Source organism: Ophidiomyces ophidiicola, assembly GCF_022830035.1.
Source record: "Ophidiomyces ophidiicola strain CBS 122913 chromosome Unknown scaffold_1, whole genome shotgun sequence".
Taxonomy (NCBI): domain Eukaryota; kingdom Fungi; phylum Ascomycota; class Eurotiomycetes; order Onygenales; family Onygenaceae; genus Ophidiomyces; species Ophidiomyces ophidiicola.
In genome coordinates this window covers 930,529-946,704 of record NW_026054641.1, presented here as the reverse complement: position 1 = coordinate 946,704, position 16,176 = coordinate 930,529, and the positions used below count along the sequence as shown (strand labels likewise).

The 16,176-nt window shown below is 51.5% G+C and overlaps 6 protein-coding genes across 6 annotated transcripts; 3 read left to right on the top strand and 3 right to left on the bottom strand.

Annotated features, from left to right (window-relative positions):
* Window positions 1-624: 624 nt before the first annotated feature.
* Window positions 625-1,452, top strand: PHO80 (Pho80p cyclin; the record flags this gene model as incomplete). The annotated part of the gene is made up of 1 exon (XM_049249438.1): window positions 625-1,452. One exon carries the CDS (start codon window positions 625-627, stop codon window positions 1,450-1,452), a length of 828 nt encoding a protein of 275 aa, XP_049111632.1.
* Window positions 1,453-2,381: 929 nt separating this feature from the next.
* LOZ57_000330 (uncharacterized protein) lies at window positions 2,382-3,794 on the top strand (the record flags this gene model as incomplete). The annotated part of the gene is made up of 3 exons (XM_049249437.1): window positions 2,382-2,481; window positions 2,549-2,595; window positions 2,652-3,794. 3 exons carry the CDS (start codon window positions 2,382-2,384, stop codon window positions 3,792-3,794), a joined length of 1,290 nt encoding a protein of 429 aa, XP_049111631.1.
* Window positions 3,795-4,373: 579 nt separating this feature from the next.
* Window positions 4,374-8,876, bottom strand: LOZ57_000329 (uncharacterized protein; the record flags this gene model as incomplete). The annotated part of the gene is made up of 3 exons (XM_049249436.1): window positions 4,374-4,547; window positions 4,602-4,790; window positions 4,845-8,876. The coding sequence occupies 3 exons, from the start codon at window positions 8,874-8,876 to the stop codon at window positions 4,374-4,376; spliced, it is 4,395 nt and encodes a 1,464-aa protein (XP_049111630.1).
* Window positions 8,877-10,675: 1,799 nt separating this feature from the next.
* Window positions 10,676-11,263, top strand: LOZ57_000328 (uncharacterized protein; the record flags this gene model as incomplete). The annotated part of the gene is made up of 2 exons (XM_049249435.1): window positions 10,676-10,931; window positions 10,995-11,263. 2 exons carry the CDS (start codon window positions 10,676-10,678, stop codon window positions 11,261-11,263), a joined length of 525 nt encoding a protein of 174 aa, XP_049111629.1.
* A 556-nt stretch (window positions 11,264-11,819) lies between these two features.
* Window positions 11,820-13,079, bottom strand: LOZ57_000327 (uncharacterized protein; the record flags this gene model as incomplete). Its single annotated transcript, XM_049249434.1, has 7 exons — window positions 11,820-12,037; window positions 12,099-12,432; window positions 12,495-12,588; window positions 12,656-12,743; window positions 12,797-12,893; window positions 12,943-12,978; window positions 13,050-13,079. The coding sequence occupies 7 exons, from the start codon at window positions 13,077-13,079 to the stop codon at window positions 11,820-11,822; spliced, it is 897 nt and encodes a 298-aa protein (XP_049111628.1).
* Window positions 13,080-14,731: 1,652 nt separating this feature from the next.
* LOZ57_000326 (uncharacterized protein) lies at window positions 14,732-16,104 on the bottom strand (the record flags this gene model as incomplete). The annotated part of the gene is made up of 5 exons (XM_049249433.1): window positions 14,732-14,886; window positions 14,945-15,056; window positions 15,129-15,380; window positions 15,453-15,604; window positions 16,044-16,104. 5 exons carry the CDS (start codon window positions 16,102-16,104, stop codon window positions 14,732-14,734), a joined length of 732 nt encoding a protein of 243 aa, XP_049111627.1.
* Window positions 16,105-16,176: the final 72 nt, after the last annotated feature.

The window sequence follows — 16,176 nt, the reverse complement described above, 5'->3', positions numbered from 1 at the left end:
CTGGCCCGCAGGCCCGCAGCTGCAGCCGCCGCCGCCGTCGCTGCGGCCACGATGCGCGCCGATCGCCGCCGCGCCCGCCGCCTGCCGCCCCCCGTCGCGTGCCCGCCATAGCGGCTGCCGCGCTGGCCCACGTGCGCGATGCTGTCGCCGTCGCCGCAGCCGCCGCCGCAGCACGCCGGGCAGGCATCGTCGCCGCCCGCTGTGGTGATGCCCGCCTGCTGCCCGCCGTCTGCTGCTGCTGCTGCTGCTGCTGCTGCTGCACCACCACCGCTGCCGCCCGCCCGCGCGCTGGCCTTCCGTCGCCCAACCGCCGACGCGGCCACACAGTCGTCGCGCCCGCCGCCGCCCGCCAGTCTCGCCGCCCGCCCAGCCCGCCCGCCGTTGTCTCCCACCTCTACCACTACCACTACCACAGCTCTCACCACAGCTCTTACCACCACCGCTGCTACTGCTGCCACTACTACTCTTAATCCCACCTCCCCGCCGCCGCCAGACGGCCCTCCACACCTCCCGTCCTCGCCCGCTGCCCAATTGACGCCCACCACTACCACCACTACCACTACTACAGCTGCTGCTGCTGCTGCTACTGCTGACACTGCGCGCTCTCCTCTCGCTGGCTCCCGAATGCCCTCGACCGCTGCAGGCTCCAGGCGCACCACGCACACCTCCCGCGCCACGGCTGCGAATGCGCGCTCCCAGCCGTCCTCCACCACCGCCCCCCCATCCTCCTCCTCCTCTTCCTCCTCCGCCCTCGCCATCGCCCCCAGGACCAAGAACAAGGCCAAAAACAAGGACTGCGCCGACCACGACGCCCCCGACGGCTCCGTGCCCAAGAAGCCCCGTCCGCCCAGGCCCGCGCCCAAGGTGCTCCCGCGCCGCTACGACAAGGCCGACCCGCGCGACCTGGTCGTGCTCATCGCCAGCATGCTCATGGAGCTGATCGGCTTCAACGACGACATCCCGCTGCGCGACGGCCGCCTGACGCGCTTCCACTCGCGCTCGCCGCCGCGCATCTCCGTGCGCGACTATCTCGCCCGCCTCACCACCCACGCCACGCTCTCGCCGCCCATCCTGCTCAGCATGGTCTACTACATCGACCTGCTGTGCGAGCTGTACCCGTCCTTCACCGTCTCCAGCCTGACCGTCCACCGCTTCCTCATCACCGCCGCCACCGTCGCCAGCAAGGGCCTCAGCGACAGCTTCTGGACCAACAAGACCTACTCGCGCGTCGGCGGCATCTCCGTCCCCGAACTCGCCCTGCTCGAGCTCGAGTTCCTGTGGCGCGTCGAGTGGCGCATCGTGCCCCAGCCCGAGAAGCTCGTCGAGTACTACCAGAACCTCGTCGAGCGCTGCGCCGACTACGTGATGGAGCCCGAGCCCGCGCTCACCGACCCCGAGCCCGACCCTCGCCCATATCAGCATGCAAGGCCCCACGGGGGCTCCGTCGGCTAGTTTTGAGCGTGCTTTACTTTTTTATTTCTTTTGTTTTTGAATTTTCTTTACCCAAAATCCAGATCTCACGAAAAAATCATTTCTTATCCCACTGCATTTCTCTCGTTACCAGCATCATATTCTACGGAGATCCCTTTTGTTCCGAACGAGTTTCTTCTGCGCATGTTGCATGGAGTTCAGTGCTTTCCCGGTCTACCCACACGAGAGAGAGAAGGGGCTTATGCGGTCGATTAGATGGGCGGCTTCCTGGATTTCCCACGTTGGCGTTTTACACTTGCATTCTTGCTGCATATATTACTTAACGCGGTTGCGGCCAATACACACATACATACGCACTGCATGACCTTGACTTTCTTTTCTGTTTTGTTTTTTGTTTTTTGTTTTTCTACTGTTGATTTGCTCTTCGCTTTCTAGAGTGTTTCTCGTGCGACGGGGGTAGGGGGGGGGGGAACTACGCTCTCGAGCCTCCTCGGCGGGAAACAAAGCCTGAGTGAGACAGCACCGAAGAGAAGCTCGTGATAAATTAGTTAGCTACCACATGGCTCTTTCGCGGCGCCTAATAGGACTCTGTGCCACTAAACAAAAGACCAATCTATACTCTTTCTTTCTTTGATCCCTGTGCTGGGTTGTCTGCCCCGTCTGTGTTTGTTGCTGTGACGTAGATTCCGAATGCGGCGCCAGTTAGGGCTTTAGCTTAGGGCCTGCCCGCTTCGGGACGACATCGCCCATCGCGCGCATCACCCACACGCTGCTTCACAACAACCTCAACGCCCACCGGCAGAAGACGCGCGCATCGCGGCCTACGGTGTGTACTCTATACTACTACGATCGGAATCCTGGGTGCCCCGGTGGCCCGGCAGTCATGCGCTCCCCGCGGATCTGATCTGGGCTGGTCCTGACAATAATAGGCTGCCCCCCCTCCACGCTCGATGGCTTCGAAGACGGACGTCTTGGATGGCCTGACGCCGCTGAGTGGGCGGCTGGTCGCTCTGCCGACTGTCCAGGAGCTTCGGCCGTCCTTCGAACAAGGTGAGCACCAATAGTACTCCCACGCAGTGACCTCTGACACCCCCACGCTAACCAACGGATAACAAAGCCGACGCTCTGGTCGCGGAAATCGACATCAAGTCCGCCAACACTGTAGTAAAGTCCGCTTGGAACATCCTCCCCACCCTCCCCTTGTGCCCGGCTTATTACAGCAGAAGCCCCGAAAAACTAAGCCCTTTGTTATCTGTGCTAGGTTACTCGACTCCACCTTCCCACGAGACCCGTCGCTCAGTCTCACCCACCTCCGACGCTTCGCGAAGCCGGAACACCTCCCGGAGCATCTGAAGCCAGCCAGCGAAGGAGACAGCAGCACCAGCACCAGCACCGGCAGCACGATCTACGTCTTGATCTCCCCACCGCTGCCCGACCGCTCCGAGCTCCTCGCGCTGCTCACACCGTACCTCCCTCCCAACAACAACAATAACAACCCAGCACCCACACCCATCCTCCGCACCACCACCATCCCGCTCCAACCACCCCTCTCACCCACCCAAGCCCGCCAGTGGTCCCACAACCACTGGCCCACCACCTACAACCCCGCCGCGCAGCCGGCCTCGCACGCCCCGCCGCCCAAGATCCTGCAGCGCGCGCACACCAGCCTCGCGCGCCACGCCGGCCGCTTCCTCGCGCTGGCCTGGCACGCCGCGCGCGACGCGCAGACGTCCAGCTGCGGCCGGCGTGTGGGCGCCGTCGTCGTTGATCCCGCGCTCGTCGCGGACAATGACAATGACGACCCGCTAGCGGCCGTCGTCGCAGTGGCGGGCGACGCGCGGTATCGCGACGGGCCCCGGCCGACTGTGCCCCGCGCTCCAGACGAGGACGGCGGCGGCGGCGGCGGCGAACCGCCTCTGAAGTACGACCCGGACACGGAAGGCCAGCCCAGCTCGCACGCGGTGATGCGCGCGATCGACCTCGTGTCTCAGAAACGGCAATGCGGCGCCGCACCGCCTCCGCCGTCGTCGTTGTTGTCGCTGTCCGCTCTGGAAGCGCGCTTTTTCGGCGTGGCCAACCTGAGCGCGCCCGCGGGCGGCGGATACCTGTGCACGGGGCTGGACGTGTACGTGACGCACGAGCCGTGTGTGTGCTGCGCGATGGGGGTGTTGCTGTCGCGCTTTCGCGCGATTGTGGTGGGGAGGCGGGATGGGAGGAGGGCTGGGGCGGCGCTGGATGCGGAGAAGGGGTATGGGCTGCATTGGCGGAGGGAGTTGAATTGGAGGGCCATGGCGTTTGAGTTTGTCGAGGATGGTGTGGAGGATGATGGTGGTGGGGATGATGGGTTTGGATTCCATGCGTGAAAGAGAGAAAGAAGAATAGACTAAATCTGCTTGATTGCAACTTTTTGTTGATCATGATTCCTTCCATCCATCACTAGAATACAGTCCACAGCTTCAGCCCCGGATAGGAGAAGAATGGATATCAACAGGCACTTCACATCAGATCACCTGTCTTAGCCATCGGCCCCCCAACGCTCAATCATGATCTCCACGTAGTCATGCCTCCAGAAGTCTATCAGCCATTCTTCCGCCTCGGGCCCGTCTTAAATACATCAAGTGAGATCACCACCATAGCCGAGAAATGGAAAAGATGGTATATAAAGTTGCATAGTGTACATATCCACAGCCGTAAACAAAGAGATAACGAGATATGTTGGCACATTTCCTTTTGCACTTCATAGTACAGGGGAAGAAAGTCATGTAAAACCAGTAAGCCAATAAAGAGGTGCCCGTTTTACCATACCAACAAGGAAAAGGAAATGACAAGATAATTATGAGGCAGTGTCATAGCTTCTCATGCATGATCGCTTTTTGATCAAACGCCGGGTTCAAAAGGGGAAAAGACTTTGAAAACGAGAATAATTCAAGCACAATTGCAGACTAAGATTGGGAAGGAGTCGTATCCTTCAGCTGTCGAGCCCAACGGCTAAGCTGTGAGATTTGGCGAAGATACGGGGCATGTGGATCATGAGACGCAACCGACATGTAAAGCTCTTGGAGTCTCTCGATTAACACATCCATGATTTTTGGCACAATGCTTGCGATATCAGGGTCCTAGTGATGCACCCGTTAGCTTGTTAGTCTAATATATGTGTAGGGGATCCATACATTGGTTTTGACGGATCCGAAGACGTGGAACAACCAATTGAGACGCTCCACCGGGTGTGTTTTTAGCGAGGACGTCACAGCAACACTGACGGAAAGTGACACAATCGGTGAAACCGTTTTCAAATAGGCCGGATCATGATGGATAAATAAAGTATCGAAAAGTTCTGCTTGCTTGGTAGATTGCACCCACTATATTTATTGATGAGAACATGCGGTCAAACTAAAATAGGGTATTAACTATACCTTAATGGAAGCTTGTTCATACTCCCTTCCAGTCATCAGACGGCGGACCTCTTCAACCTCTGTATCCTCGGGCGGTGGCTTAGAAGCTTCTTTTTCAATCACTGGAGCAGCAGCAGGGGGTCGGGTGCTCCGTTCCTGGGTAGCTATCTGCATCTCCTCCAGTCGGCGACTCATTCCCAAAATTTCTTCTTGCAATTTCGTTTGGGAGGTGGCCATTGTTGATACAACTTGGACAAGAGAATTGATTTGGTTGGTCAGCTGGTCAATTTTAACACTGTCGCTGAGATGTTGATTTTCCATCTGCTGGAATTTAGAAATAACCACCTTCTCGACGTCGCCCATGACCTTCTCAGTAGAACTAGAGCACTCGTTCTTGATTGCTGGCAGAATCTTGTGGCGAACAGTGATGCTGAGTTCGCTCTCCACGCTTTTAACAACCGCTGTAGCCACTGAATCCGAAAAAGATTTGAATGCCTGGGGTGTCTGGATTCCATGGGCAACTGCATCTGGTAATGATTTCTTAACCGAATCGGATATCGCTGAACGAACGCGCTTATCAAATTCCGCTGCAAACTGCTTTTCCAGAGATGCAGTCGTCACGGTTTTGATACTTGGCACAACAGTGGACTCAATAGCACCGGTAACAATGCGGGAGAGACTTTTCTCAACATTTTCAGACAGAGTGCTGGAAATTAATCGGAGCACGGCGTCCTGTCGAGAAACTGAAAGTTCGTCTTGGGCACGCCTGTCCTCATTGAACCGGCTATAGAAAATACCTAGTTCGCGGCTAAGTAGAGTAGAAAACTCTTTGGACAGATCAGCCTCCGCGGCTTTGGCCGTTTTGGCAGAATAATCAGAAACCCCTTCAACAGATGGTCCCGCAGGTGGTTTGGGTGTTTGCAGTGTTGGTTTTTGTGGTGGAACTAGCTCCGCTCCTTTGAGCGAGGTATCAGGCTTTCCTGCAGGTTCCACTGGACCGGTTTCTCGAGAAGATTTGGGCCCTTCGTTGGACTCTTTCGGCTTAGGCGAGGTCTCTATGGCAGACTTTTTCTTTTTCTTCTTGTCTGGTTTTTCTACAGGCTCACGCTGAGTGTTATTTACGTTGTCTTGTGACTTTTTCTTTGTCTCTTTAATTGGAGATTGGCTGCCCGATGAGACTGCAGAGGATGGTTTTTCAGGCGAAATTTCGATTTTCTTGGCCGTCTCTTTCCCATTCACAACGATTGATGGCGATACTTCCCCAGCAACAGATTGCTCATCGGTTTGAGAAGGAGAGGTTTGCAATTCTTTAATCTCGACAAAATCTTCGTCCACGCCATTGATGTGTTGAGCGATCTTGTTGTCCATGGTCCAGCCCAAATCTGCCTTCTTAATGTTCAAGCAGGTGACACCCTTAGAATGCATAACATACAGCTCGAACAGCCCGGAATCCTCATCGCGCGTGGATGGATAGGGTTTGCCCAGAGGGAGCAGTTCCAGACTTCTAAGCTCACCTTTGGGCCCAAAAGATAGCTCTCGAAGCCCACTCATGCAGGCGGTGGATTGAGGACCAAACAGCTGCTCATCTTTATTAATGATACCCTTCATGTACGCTTCTTGAGACATTGGCGGAAGAGTATATTTGGGGGCCGATAAATGGATAAAGTAGATAGAATTGCGCGTAGGATGACCAACAACGATAATGCCCGACGCGGGGTGGTAAGCCACGCTGCAAATTGCATCCGACTCATTTTCATGAGGAAAGCTCAATTCCTGAACTGCTTTTCCAAGTGCCAGATCCCATAGTTGAAACGTATGATTTTGCCTAAGACCGACAAGCATATATCGCATCGCAGACATCTTTATATAAGGCCGCAATTTATCAACAAATAGGACAGATGTAGGCCACGATTTTTCATTTGGAGTGCTGGTCACCAGGGTCAGGAGAGGCACACGAATATCAGCCTTGCCGGCTTCGCTGTTTCCATTAACCATCTCATGAATATCCCAGAACCTCAAGCGCCCTGTTTTGTCTAGAGAGACGATGACAGTATCATCATCACTGAAAATGAAATCCTTTCCAGCTTTTCCAGTTGAAATCTTCACAGCTCGATCCTTGTAAAACTTTTCGGTATCGACTTCACGGCTAGATCCTGAAACACTATACTTTGGAGACAGGGCAGCGCTAGGCCACACGATGTGGATTGATTTGCCGCGGCCGATGGCGAAGAATTCAGGATGACGCGAGCTTGGTCGGGCGCGCGTTTTCAGCTGACCACCAGACGTATTCTCATCGGATGCCGGAAACGGAGGAAATATTAAACTATTAATATCAAGCGCATCCTTTTCAAAAAGATTTTCATCTCCTTTGGAGAGAGGCGCCCAATACACGGAACCACTATCACCAATACCTAGAACTGCCTCATCCTTCCCAGACGGAGAATTTGGACCCAAGCGGCATAGAGCAACATTGAAGATGCGGTCGTTACAAGCACGGAATACTTGCCGATCGTAGCCATCATCCTGCCTAATAACGCGTATTCCACCATTTTTGGACAGAGCGTAAATGATATACTTTGCTGTGGCCGAGGTAAGCGAGCGGTCAAGTTGATCAAATGGTTTCTTTAGCCTAGCGATGTCCATGAACCCATCATCGCGAACCGAGACTATGTTTTTTGTGGTACCCTTCCATGTAATAGAAATGAAAGGTCGCAGCGGGAAGCCATAGACAGGAACAATGCGTTCCGCTTCATTTTCCCATGAGTCAGCGAGGTCTTTCTCTACATTCCCTTTAACAGCAACTGATACAGAGCTGCTGGCGGCGGGCTCTTTTTCAAGTCGGCCGCCAATTCGGTCCTTAATCGAATCCACATCCCCCGAACCCCTGAGAATTGGTTTATGGGTGCCATTCGATTCCGTCGTTTTCAGGACAGCTTTCCCTTCAGTAGGACGGGCCAGTGCGGTCTCTACTTTAGCCTTGGCTTCCTCGCCAGCACTAATGAGAGCATCGGAAACTGTTTCTTTTGTCTTCAGCTTTTTCCCAGGGCGAAGCTCTTGGATAGTAGTTGACCCTGCTTTGGTTAACGGTTCTGGTTCTTCCCGTGGTCGTGTCAATCCAGTTGAGACATTACGCTCAAGGCTTTGACGTTTAGAGGCATCTTCCACTGTTGGTGCACCAGGCTTCCCTATGGGGCTTGAAGACGCTGCAGCAAGCTGTTCAAACGGATTAACGTAACTAAAAATTGGGGCTTGCACCGGCGCATCTGACTTAGGAGCTTCGAAAGGCGTTGTTTCACGGCTTTCACGAGTTCCAAAAGCACGAACAGGAGAGTATTTACGCTCTTCTGAAATTTCTTTCTCAGGAAGCTGGGTCTCAGTAGAGGCAGGCGGTGAAAAAACTGGCTTATGTTCCAAAGGTTTTGGCAAGTCTGCATACTGAGTTTTAGATGCTGGCCGATCATTGAGCACTTTTAATAACATTTCCTGAGTATCATCCTTCTGTCGAACACCAACCGTGGGAGGCTGATTCACATTATCTTTGCTAAGCGGTAGACTCCGGTTCCCCGGCTCAGCCGTAGGTTTCGGCATAAAGGCCGCAACTAGATCAGAAGCTGATATTCCCTGAGTATTTGCACCACGATCTATACCAGTCCCCGGCTTATTTGGGTTTGAAGGTATATCCGTAGCTGCTTGGGGCGGAGGTGAAGAGCCGTTGGAAGTAGGCGATTCAAATTTAAGTAAACCGAGTAGATGATCGGTACATTGTGAAATCGAAGGAGGTGTTGGATTTGCTTCGTTTCGAGGAGTGGGAACATTAGGGCTTATGATGTCAGATCCATGGTGGGGAGGAGTCCCAGCCACCGGTGGACTAACAACTGGTGACGATACGGATGGAGGGGCGTAGTGCGGGCGGGAATGAGTGTTGGGTCCAGGTGAGCCTGATAGAGTACGGCTTTGCTGCTGCTGGTACTGAGCGGCAGATGAGCTCTGGGACGATGGTGTTTTGCTCACCAACGAGGCAAAGAGCCTTTGAAGCTCCGCCGACGACGACATTTCTGCCTGCACCACCGACGAAAGACCCCTGACACGTAAAGAAAAGAAGGAGTAATTACAAAATAGACTAAAAAAGTACTGTTGTAGCTAGAGAGGGTGGGGGAACGGTTTGATGAGAAGGTGAGAAGAGGAGGAGGTGAGAAGGTTGATGATACAGAAGCTGGCGAGGTTGTTTTTGGGCAGGCCGGGTGTTTGCTCTGTTTGTGTGCTTTGCCTCGCTGTCAAACATTGTGGGCGATAACTGCCGCCTGTTCTCGGCCACCACCAGCGCAGCGCGGGTTGTTGCGAAACCAGAAGCATCCTCCCGTCGATGCAGTCTCTCAGCTAACTATAGCGGCAGCTTTAACAGTCGTACTCAGCTCTCTTAGGCGAAACCGCCTCGGATGCGAGAATGTTCTGCCTCAGAAGGTACGCCACTCTTGCTCCTTGTTTGTCCGAAGGTTGCCTAACATTTGCGGTATCAAGCTGGCTTCCTCTGCTCTTCATCCCAACGAACGCAAGCCCTCTGTTCATAATATCTTTTGTCGCTCTCACTTATCTCCTACATCGACCTTGCATCTACTGCTCCGCGCTCCTCTTAATCCTATTTCTATCTTCGTGCCATTGGTCCGACCGATGCTTCATTGATTTTAAAAGCAACTGGTTCTCCCCCCAATTCGTCGCGCCGACCTCCACCACGCCCAGTAATGCTACGGAAGATACTACCGCCGGGTTAGTCGGGTATGCTCTAGAAACCGTGAATTCGACAGCCACTGCATTAGCCACTGCTGCGTTTGAGGAGGCGAAGAAGCGAATTACTCCAACTGGAACGGAGCCAGTGGAGGCGCAGCCGCAGTGGACGGGCGTTGGTTTAGAATGGTTGCGGAGCCTTTTGGGTAGGAGGGAATGGACCTTACCATGTATTGGTGTCAAAGTGAGGCTATAAGAAACTTTGAAAGAAAAAACCCCCCTCAATTAAACTTGGAGGGTCTCCTCAACCACCCTACTGGCCTATGCTGGGTCTTTGGAACTGCATCGCTTGTGCCTTCGGGCCTACAGGCCATAGGATAACAGAACAACGACGGAACCCCATCACCGTCTCGGATTTCGACCTTTCGAGTATATTGAGCGTGGATTGCTACTATAATACGCGTTTTGACGGCTCTTCAATGACTGTTCTATTTTTAACAGAACACTGTTTGCAATTCAAAAACCCACAAGGCACATGTATTTTATAAGCTTGTTGTGGATACATATGCCCCAGATCTGTATTTTTTTATATATACATATTCTTAAGTTCTCAGTTGCCCCTATAAATAATTTGTTCCATCGAACGACAGGCTAATTGGCGTCTCTCGTATGGACCCCCCCTAATTTGGAATCCACCCATGGTATAGTCGTGTTTTTTTCTTATTCTTACCGACTGTTCAGGTAGCTGGTCGTCAAATGGGACAACGCTTCCCACGGCCTTTTTCTCACCCAAAGCCCTAAAATACTAAGATGAAAGGACTATTTATTTGGGTCAGAGAAAATTTTGCCCTGGCTGTTCGTATGTCACTTTAATTCTCGTGTTTGCCCTTGGCGCATCTAACTATGACTTGAGCTTAACGCATTGCTGCCTGGAAGCTCGCAGCCTTTACCGTCTTAGGAGTTATACTTTCCTATTGTCCTAAGCAATGGGGGGCGTATTTTCCTTAGAGTAGATTCTAGGTCTAAGGTGCCGATATAAAACTTTTCACGCCGCAGCTCTGAGTCTCAGTATATATCCTTACCCCAGTGACCATTTTCGTCATTTTATACCTAATTACGCCTCCGCAACTATGCCTTTCTCGCATCTCGGGTTCTGCGTCCCTCACAGCAAGCTCAATGAGACTCTTTCCTTTTACCTTGCTGCCCTAGCCCCTCTCGGGTATAAGGAGCACATGCGGCCTGTGGAAAATGTCATTGGGCTCGGGGTATATTATCCAGACTTCTGGATCACTGGTGTCAAACCGGAGTCTGAAGACGGGGGCGACAGAGACCAAGACGAACAAGAAAACCAGCGAAAACCCCTGCATATCGCATTCAGTGCCAGCAGTAAGTCCCAATATCCCAGGAAGCTTAAGATATCACCAGTCAATTAACTTATCCCCTTCCAAGGCCGCGAGCAGGTCCACGCGTTCTATGAAGCGGCCATAAAGGCCGGTGGCAAATGCAACGGTCCGCCAGGCCTAAGGCCGCAATACACACGGTTTTACTATGGGGCTTTTGTGCTCGATCCGATGGGGAACAATATTGAAGCTGTGTGCATGTGGCCGGGTTGGACGCATTGGCGGTATTGGCTCGGGATGGGAGTTTTCGGTAAGCCGAGTCAGAGTCCCGCCGAAGGTCCTCAAGAAGAAAATACTACAAGGGATTCAACAGAATAAGGATTTGTACAGAGTAGTTTCTGGATTATAGTTGCTGTCGTCACTCTTTTCCTAATAATGGGATGAAATTGAAACAACAGTTTACCTCCACTGCAGTTGCCCAGGTTTCCAATTACGATAGGGTATATACACTTTAAACAGAAGGGGATACCAAAGCACAGACGCCTATGTAATCGCATGAATAAGTCACTGCAGCAAATGATAGATCTGTTAGAGATCTATTTCTGATTGATGAATGTACGGATTATAATTCATAAGCTCCGGGTATATATCTTTATGTACTAGACATGCAGGTTGCAAGCAGCAGAGCAAACAACCAAGTCATCGATATTACATCATTAATTTTTCCCCCAAGCGAGAAATCGCCAACGCTGCATTTATATATATAACAGGCATACACGCATAAATTAGTAGACACATTAAAGAAGAGGTGATACAGAAGAAAGTAGAGAAACCCAAAGATGATCAACAAAACATATCAATAGAGCAGGGGGTATTGTCGGCATATCTTCCACTAAAAAATCACACTCCTTTCCGTATGGGTATCATCATTTGTTCAGGAGTATCCCCCACTTCCACCAGAGGGCATCGGCCAGTCATCTTCCGTTATACTACTCCAGAAGACCCAAACCATGGCGACGGAAAGCATGGTAAAGAATGTCTCGAACATAGCGCCATTGATTTTGCCATTTACCGACTGGCAAATATGAGTGCTGATAACGAAGTTGAATATTTGGGCAATTACGAAAAGCAGGCCGGCAACAGACAGATATACTATAATTTTCGATCTATATTAGCAAGGTGTCAAGGATGGAATGGGGCAACTGGAACATACCCATTGGGCGCTTTTCTCCAAGCACTCTAATGACAAGAATTGACTCCAGAACAAAAAACCCTACGAGGCAAATCAACGGAAATAACAGGTATAGGACGTAAAGCCCAATATTTTTGTTATCTCCTGAAAGGCTTGGGTCAAAATGTCCTGTCCAGCTGAAAGAAGTGTCCAGCGAGATATAGCCCGTTCCAACGAAAAGGACGGCCGCAGACGTCAAAGTGAGACCAATTGAAATCGCAGTTCCGTCATCAATAAATTGAAACCCGACGACAGCATTGACAAAAAGTATCCAGGTTGTCGCGGATATGGCCGCAAGGTGGACCGCGGTAAATCCCTAAAAAATGGTCAGCAATTGACCCAGACATTCTATGTAATAGGTACTTGAACACTGCGTACCTTTCGCACGTTATCATCTAGCGGGAAACCGCCGACAGTAAATATTTCGCATATCTGGATAATGATATAGCCGAGAAGGAACAATTGAATTTCCCTAAAAGTCGTTGTCAGTATCAAACTGTTACATTGTCGACTCTACAGTGATTGAATAAAGGTCTAACCTTCTTCCTACTGCGGCCTTTTTTCTATCCGATCTCCATATGAAGAAGGCGCTCATAAATATTGCGAGGAAACAGAATAGGATCGAGCCTGTAGCCTATCAGAATCATGCCATTCTGATGATAAGAGATATCTGAGCGAACCGAGATTTGCAAGATGGCGGCCATTGCTTAGAGGTATTCCGGTCAAGGGGCATCCACCAAACTTTGCGTTTGGAGGTTGGTTATTATCCACGAATATCTGATCCTAGTCAGCGCCAATTTCCTAGACGATTTCAGTAACGACGTACATTGCATATCGGCAGTGTCGTATCACGACAAAAGTTCTATGTTCACAGCCAGCGGTCAGCATGATGTCCCAAACCACTCCCAGCAGCCCAGCGAGTTATGGACGTACATCAAATTTGCCAAACTGAGTTGACCCCATGGTGCCGGCGATAAAACGATGCAGGCCACCCTTCGATTCGCAGACTGCGAATCGGTCTACCTCAGGCTACCCAAGGACCAGCTATGCCGTGGCTTCCTCCTACTCCAAGTGAATGGTGAGTGTGGTAATAGCCGATACAACAAAGCGGTGTCTCTTCGTGGTGACAAGCGAGGTGAGGTCAATGCGAGGAAACATACGACCAGCGAATGAGAGGAGAGTGAAGGCTCGTGGGGTCAAACGAGAGCTCGAAAGCAGTGTGAGAAAGACCAGAACAGTCTCGACAGGGACCCGCCTAATGAGAGAGAGATTGGAGTCGTCGCGCGTGGGCGAGCGTCGGTGGGAGGCGGAGGAACCGATTGCTCGCTGCCGTCGGTCACAGTAGGTAGTAGGGCTGGGCAGTACGGCCCAATACCGCGCAAGCCACCGCGTATTGTCAGCGTGGCTGGGCTCCACTGCGCCGGCTACATCGTGAGCGGTTTTTATATGGCCCTGGCACGGGGTTTCAGGGGTCTCCACGGAAACGTAGCCAATCAAAACCGCGACATGTGCGCTGTTACTCCACCGGAATACGGCGCGTGGTACAGGCCCGTAACAGCGGTATGGCTGCCCGGAACGGGCGTGGTCGCCGAATCGGGCAGCGCGAATTGCTTGGATGCAGACCCTCCGCCAGATTGCGCTGCGAAACAATTCATGCTCCAATGGGCCAATGACCCAAGGATTTTTGTGGTTGAAACTGCCACTCGCTGCCTTGGAGCTGCCGCCGTGGCGATAAACTTTAGCCCTCGCGTCCACTAAAACCTTTTTTGCTTCTTTGCCCGAACAGAAACGCGGCTGGTCTCACAGTCGACACCGCTCCCAGCGCTGAGCACTTGTCCCACCCATCTCAGACGGCTCCCGGTCCACCCTGAGGCGATAGGCAGCCGCTGTTCCGTGCGCCCGCCTCCTTGAATCGCCGTGGTTGGGAGGTGGTTGGGCAAATGCGTATGCAGTACGGAGTACGGAGTGCTCCATAAGCCTTTCAGACCCGTACCAAGGCTGTCCACTCCGCTTCGTGCTCAACGAAGCGAGTTGATTTTGGCGTTCCCGTTGTTGCATTTCTTGGCTGTGATCGGCTGGTTATAATGGCCGATGAATACTTATTGAGGCCGTGTTATCAAGACTGGATGACTTGGAATATTTTTTGCGAATACACCATAGACTATCACCCAACAATGCTGGCTCTTTGATTGTCTTTGTTAATTCCCATTGTGTACCAGCATCCGCCCTGCGCCGGAATAAGAGAATGCATATCGCGATCACACAAATGCAAAAATAACAAGAATTATGCCACGACAGAAGACAAAAATCATTATGGTTTGTGGTTCACAGTTGGAAAATTCTGTTTCTGAAGGCAACTACTTTTATCCACTGGAAACTTTCAGTGACTACCAGAGCTCAGGCAAAAGAACTTGTGGCGCTCCCATCTGTGCTGGGTTGAGCCATGGGAATTCTTTCCCCATGCCCATGGTTTACATGTCTCTGAAGATTTCAGAGGCAAGGGTTTGTCATCATATCTAGGAAAGGGGGCAGCGAAAGCATAGATCGCCTCAATTCACTACTACACATTTCAAAAGTAAGCATATCCCACAGAGGAACCGCTGATGGCGTGCAAGTTAGCAGACATGCTCTACTTTCAGGTCTTTTCCATCCGAGTCCCCCAGCTCGACCTTGAGCGTGCGTCCAAATACTTCGAACATCATCTCTATGCAAATTTTTGTCACTGCAGGGTCATATCGGCCTTTGCTCAATTCATCTCTGATAAATGCGTCTGAATAACGGTCAGCAGGGATTGGAGAAATGCTTGTCATTTTGACGTGACAACTCACGCTGAGCCCAGGCTGCCTCATAAAAGCTGAAGCAGACTCCTTTTTCATGAAGCGTGTCACGAATCAAATTGCGCCCAGCCGGTGGGACATGGGTGTCGTTTTTGCCAAATATCTATATAACCTGACATCAGTATCAACTAAATTACGTCAATGAAGTCGGATAGCGCCAATGCTATAGACCTACCATAACCAATTCGCCTTTGATATCCCCTGCCCTCTGCAGACTGTCGTCGTTTTTCCCTTCGCCAAGGGTCTTACTGTGAATGTCGGTCGCAAAAAAACATACAGCCGCTTTCACCCGCTCATCTAACGCACAACGATATGCTAAGTGCCCACCCAGGCACATTCCCGTGGCGCCAATGCGCCCATTACAGGTAGGAAGAGAGACAAGATAATCGATGCACAGCTTTGCGTCTTCATCGTAGGCGGCAACTTTCTGTATGGAAATGACTTAGTCCTGAGTTTTGCCTTGGATTTTCCTATGTTAAAATGGCAGGCACCGATATACCTTAGTGATTTTCCATACGTTACCCTTATCTGTGTCCTCTGCGTCGTACTTCAACGGCTCGGGCCCTGTGAACTCGTGATAGCTTGATGGAGCGGCGCAGATATAGCCATGGCCGGCAATTAAGCGTGCAAAACGGGCAACCGGCCCGGTAACTGTCCCACAATCCTTTTTAGTATTTAACTTCCGATTTACAATGTAACATAGCAAGTGGATGTAGCATGGATGCATAATTTATGATCTGATCCTTCACGGGCTGTTCATATATACGCACCTTGGTATATCTCACTAAACACCACGACACCGGGAAATTTAGCTTTTGGGTATCCGGGTATTGTGGGATGGAATACATAGATCCCTAAACATGACGTCAAGAGAAAAAAAAGGAGGTCAGTAGTTGTAACATATCTAGAAGTTTTGATGTGAGGGTATCTGATGAAGCAGTGCTTAGGCGCGGTATGCAATTCAGCGCCTCAAAAAAAACGTCATCTCTGGTTTCAAAGTGGGTACAACAAGAGGACAATCATGTAACCATTTGCTTGAAGGAAGTGTTTGGCGCAGCAACATGAGTTGAACTTTCGTGTGAACACTTACTCATGCTCCCCTCCCCTGCAACTGTTGTTTTAACATCATGATATGACTCCTGGAGAAGCATCCTGTCAATTGCTGTACACTATGTAGCAAATTAGTGTCCAAATAAAAATGCTGTTTTACCAGGCAGGCGAAT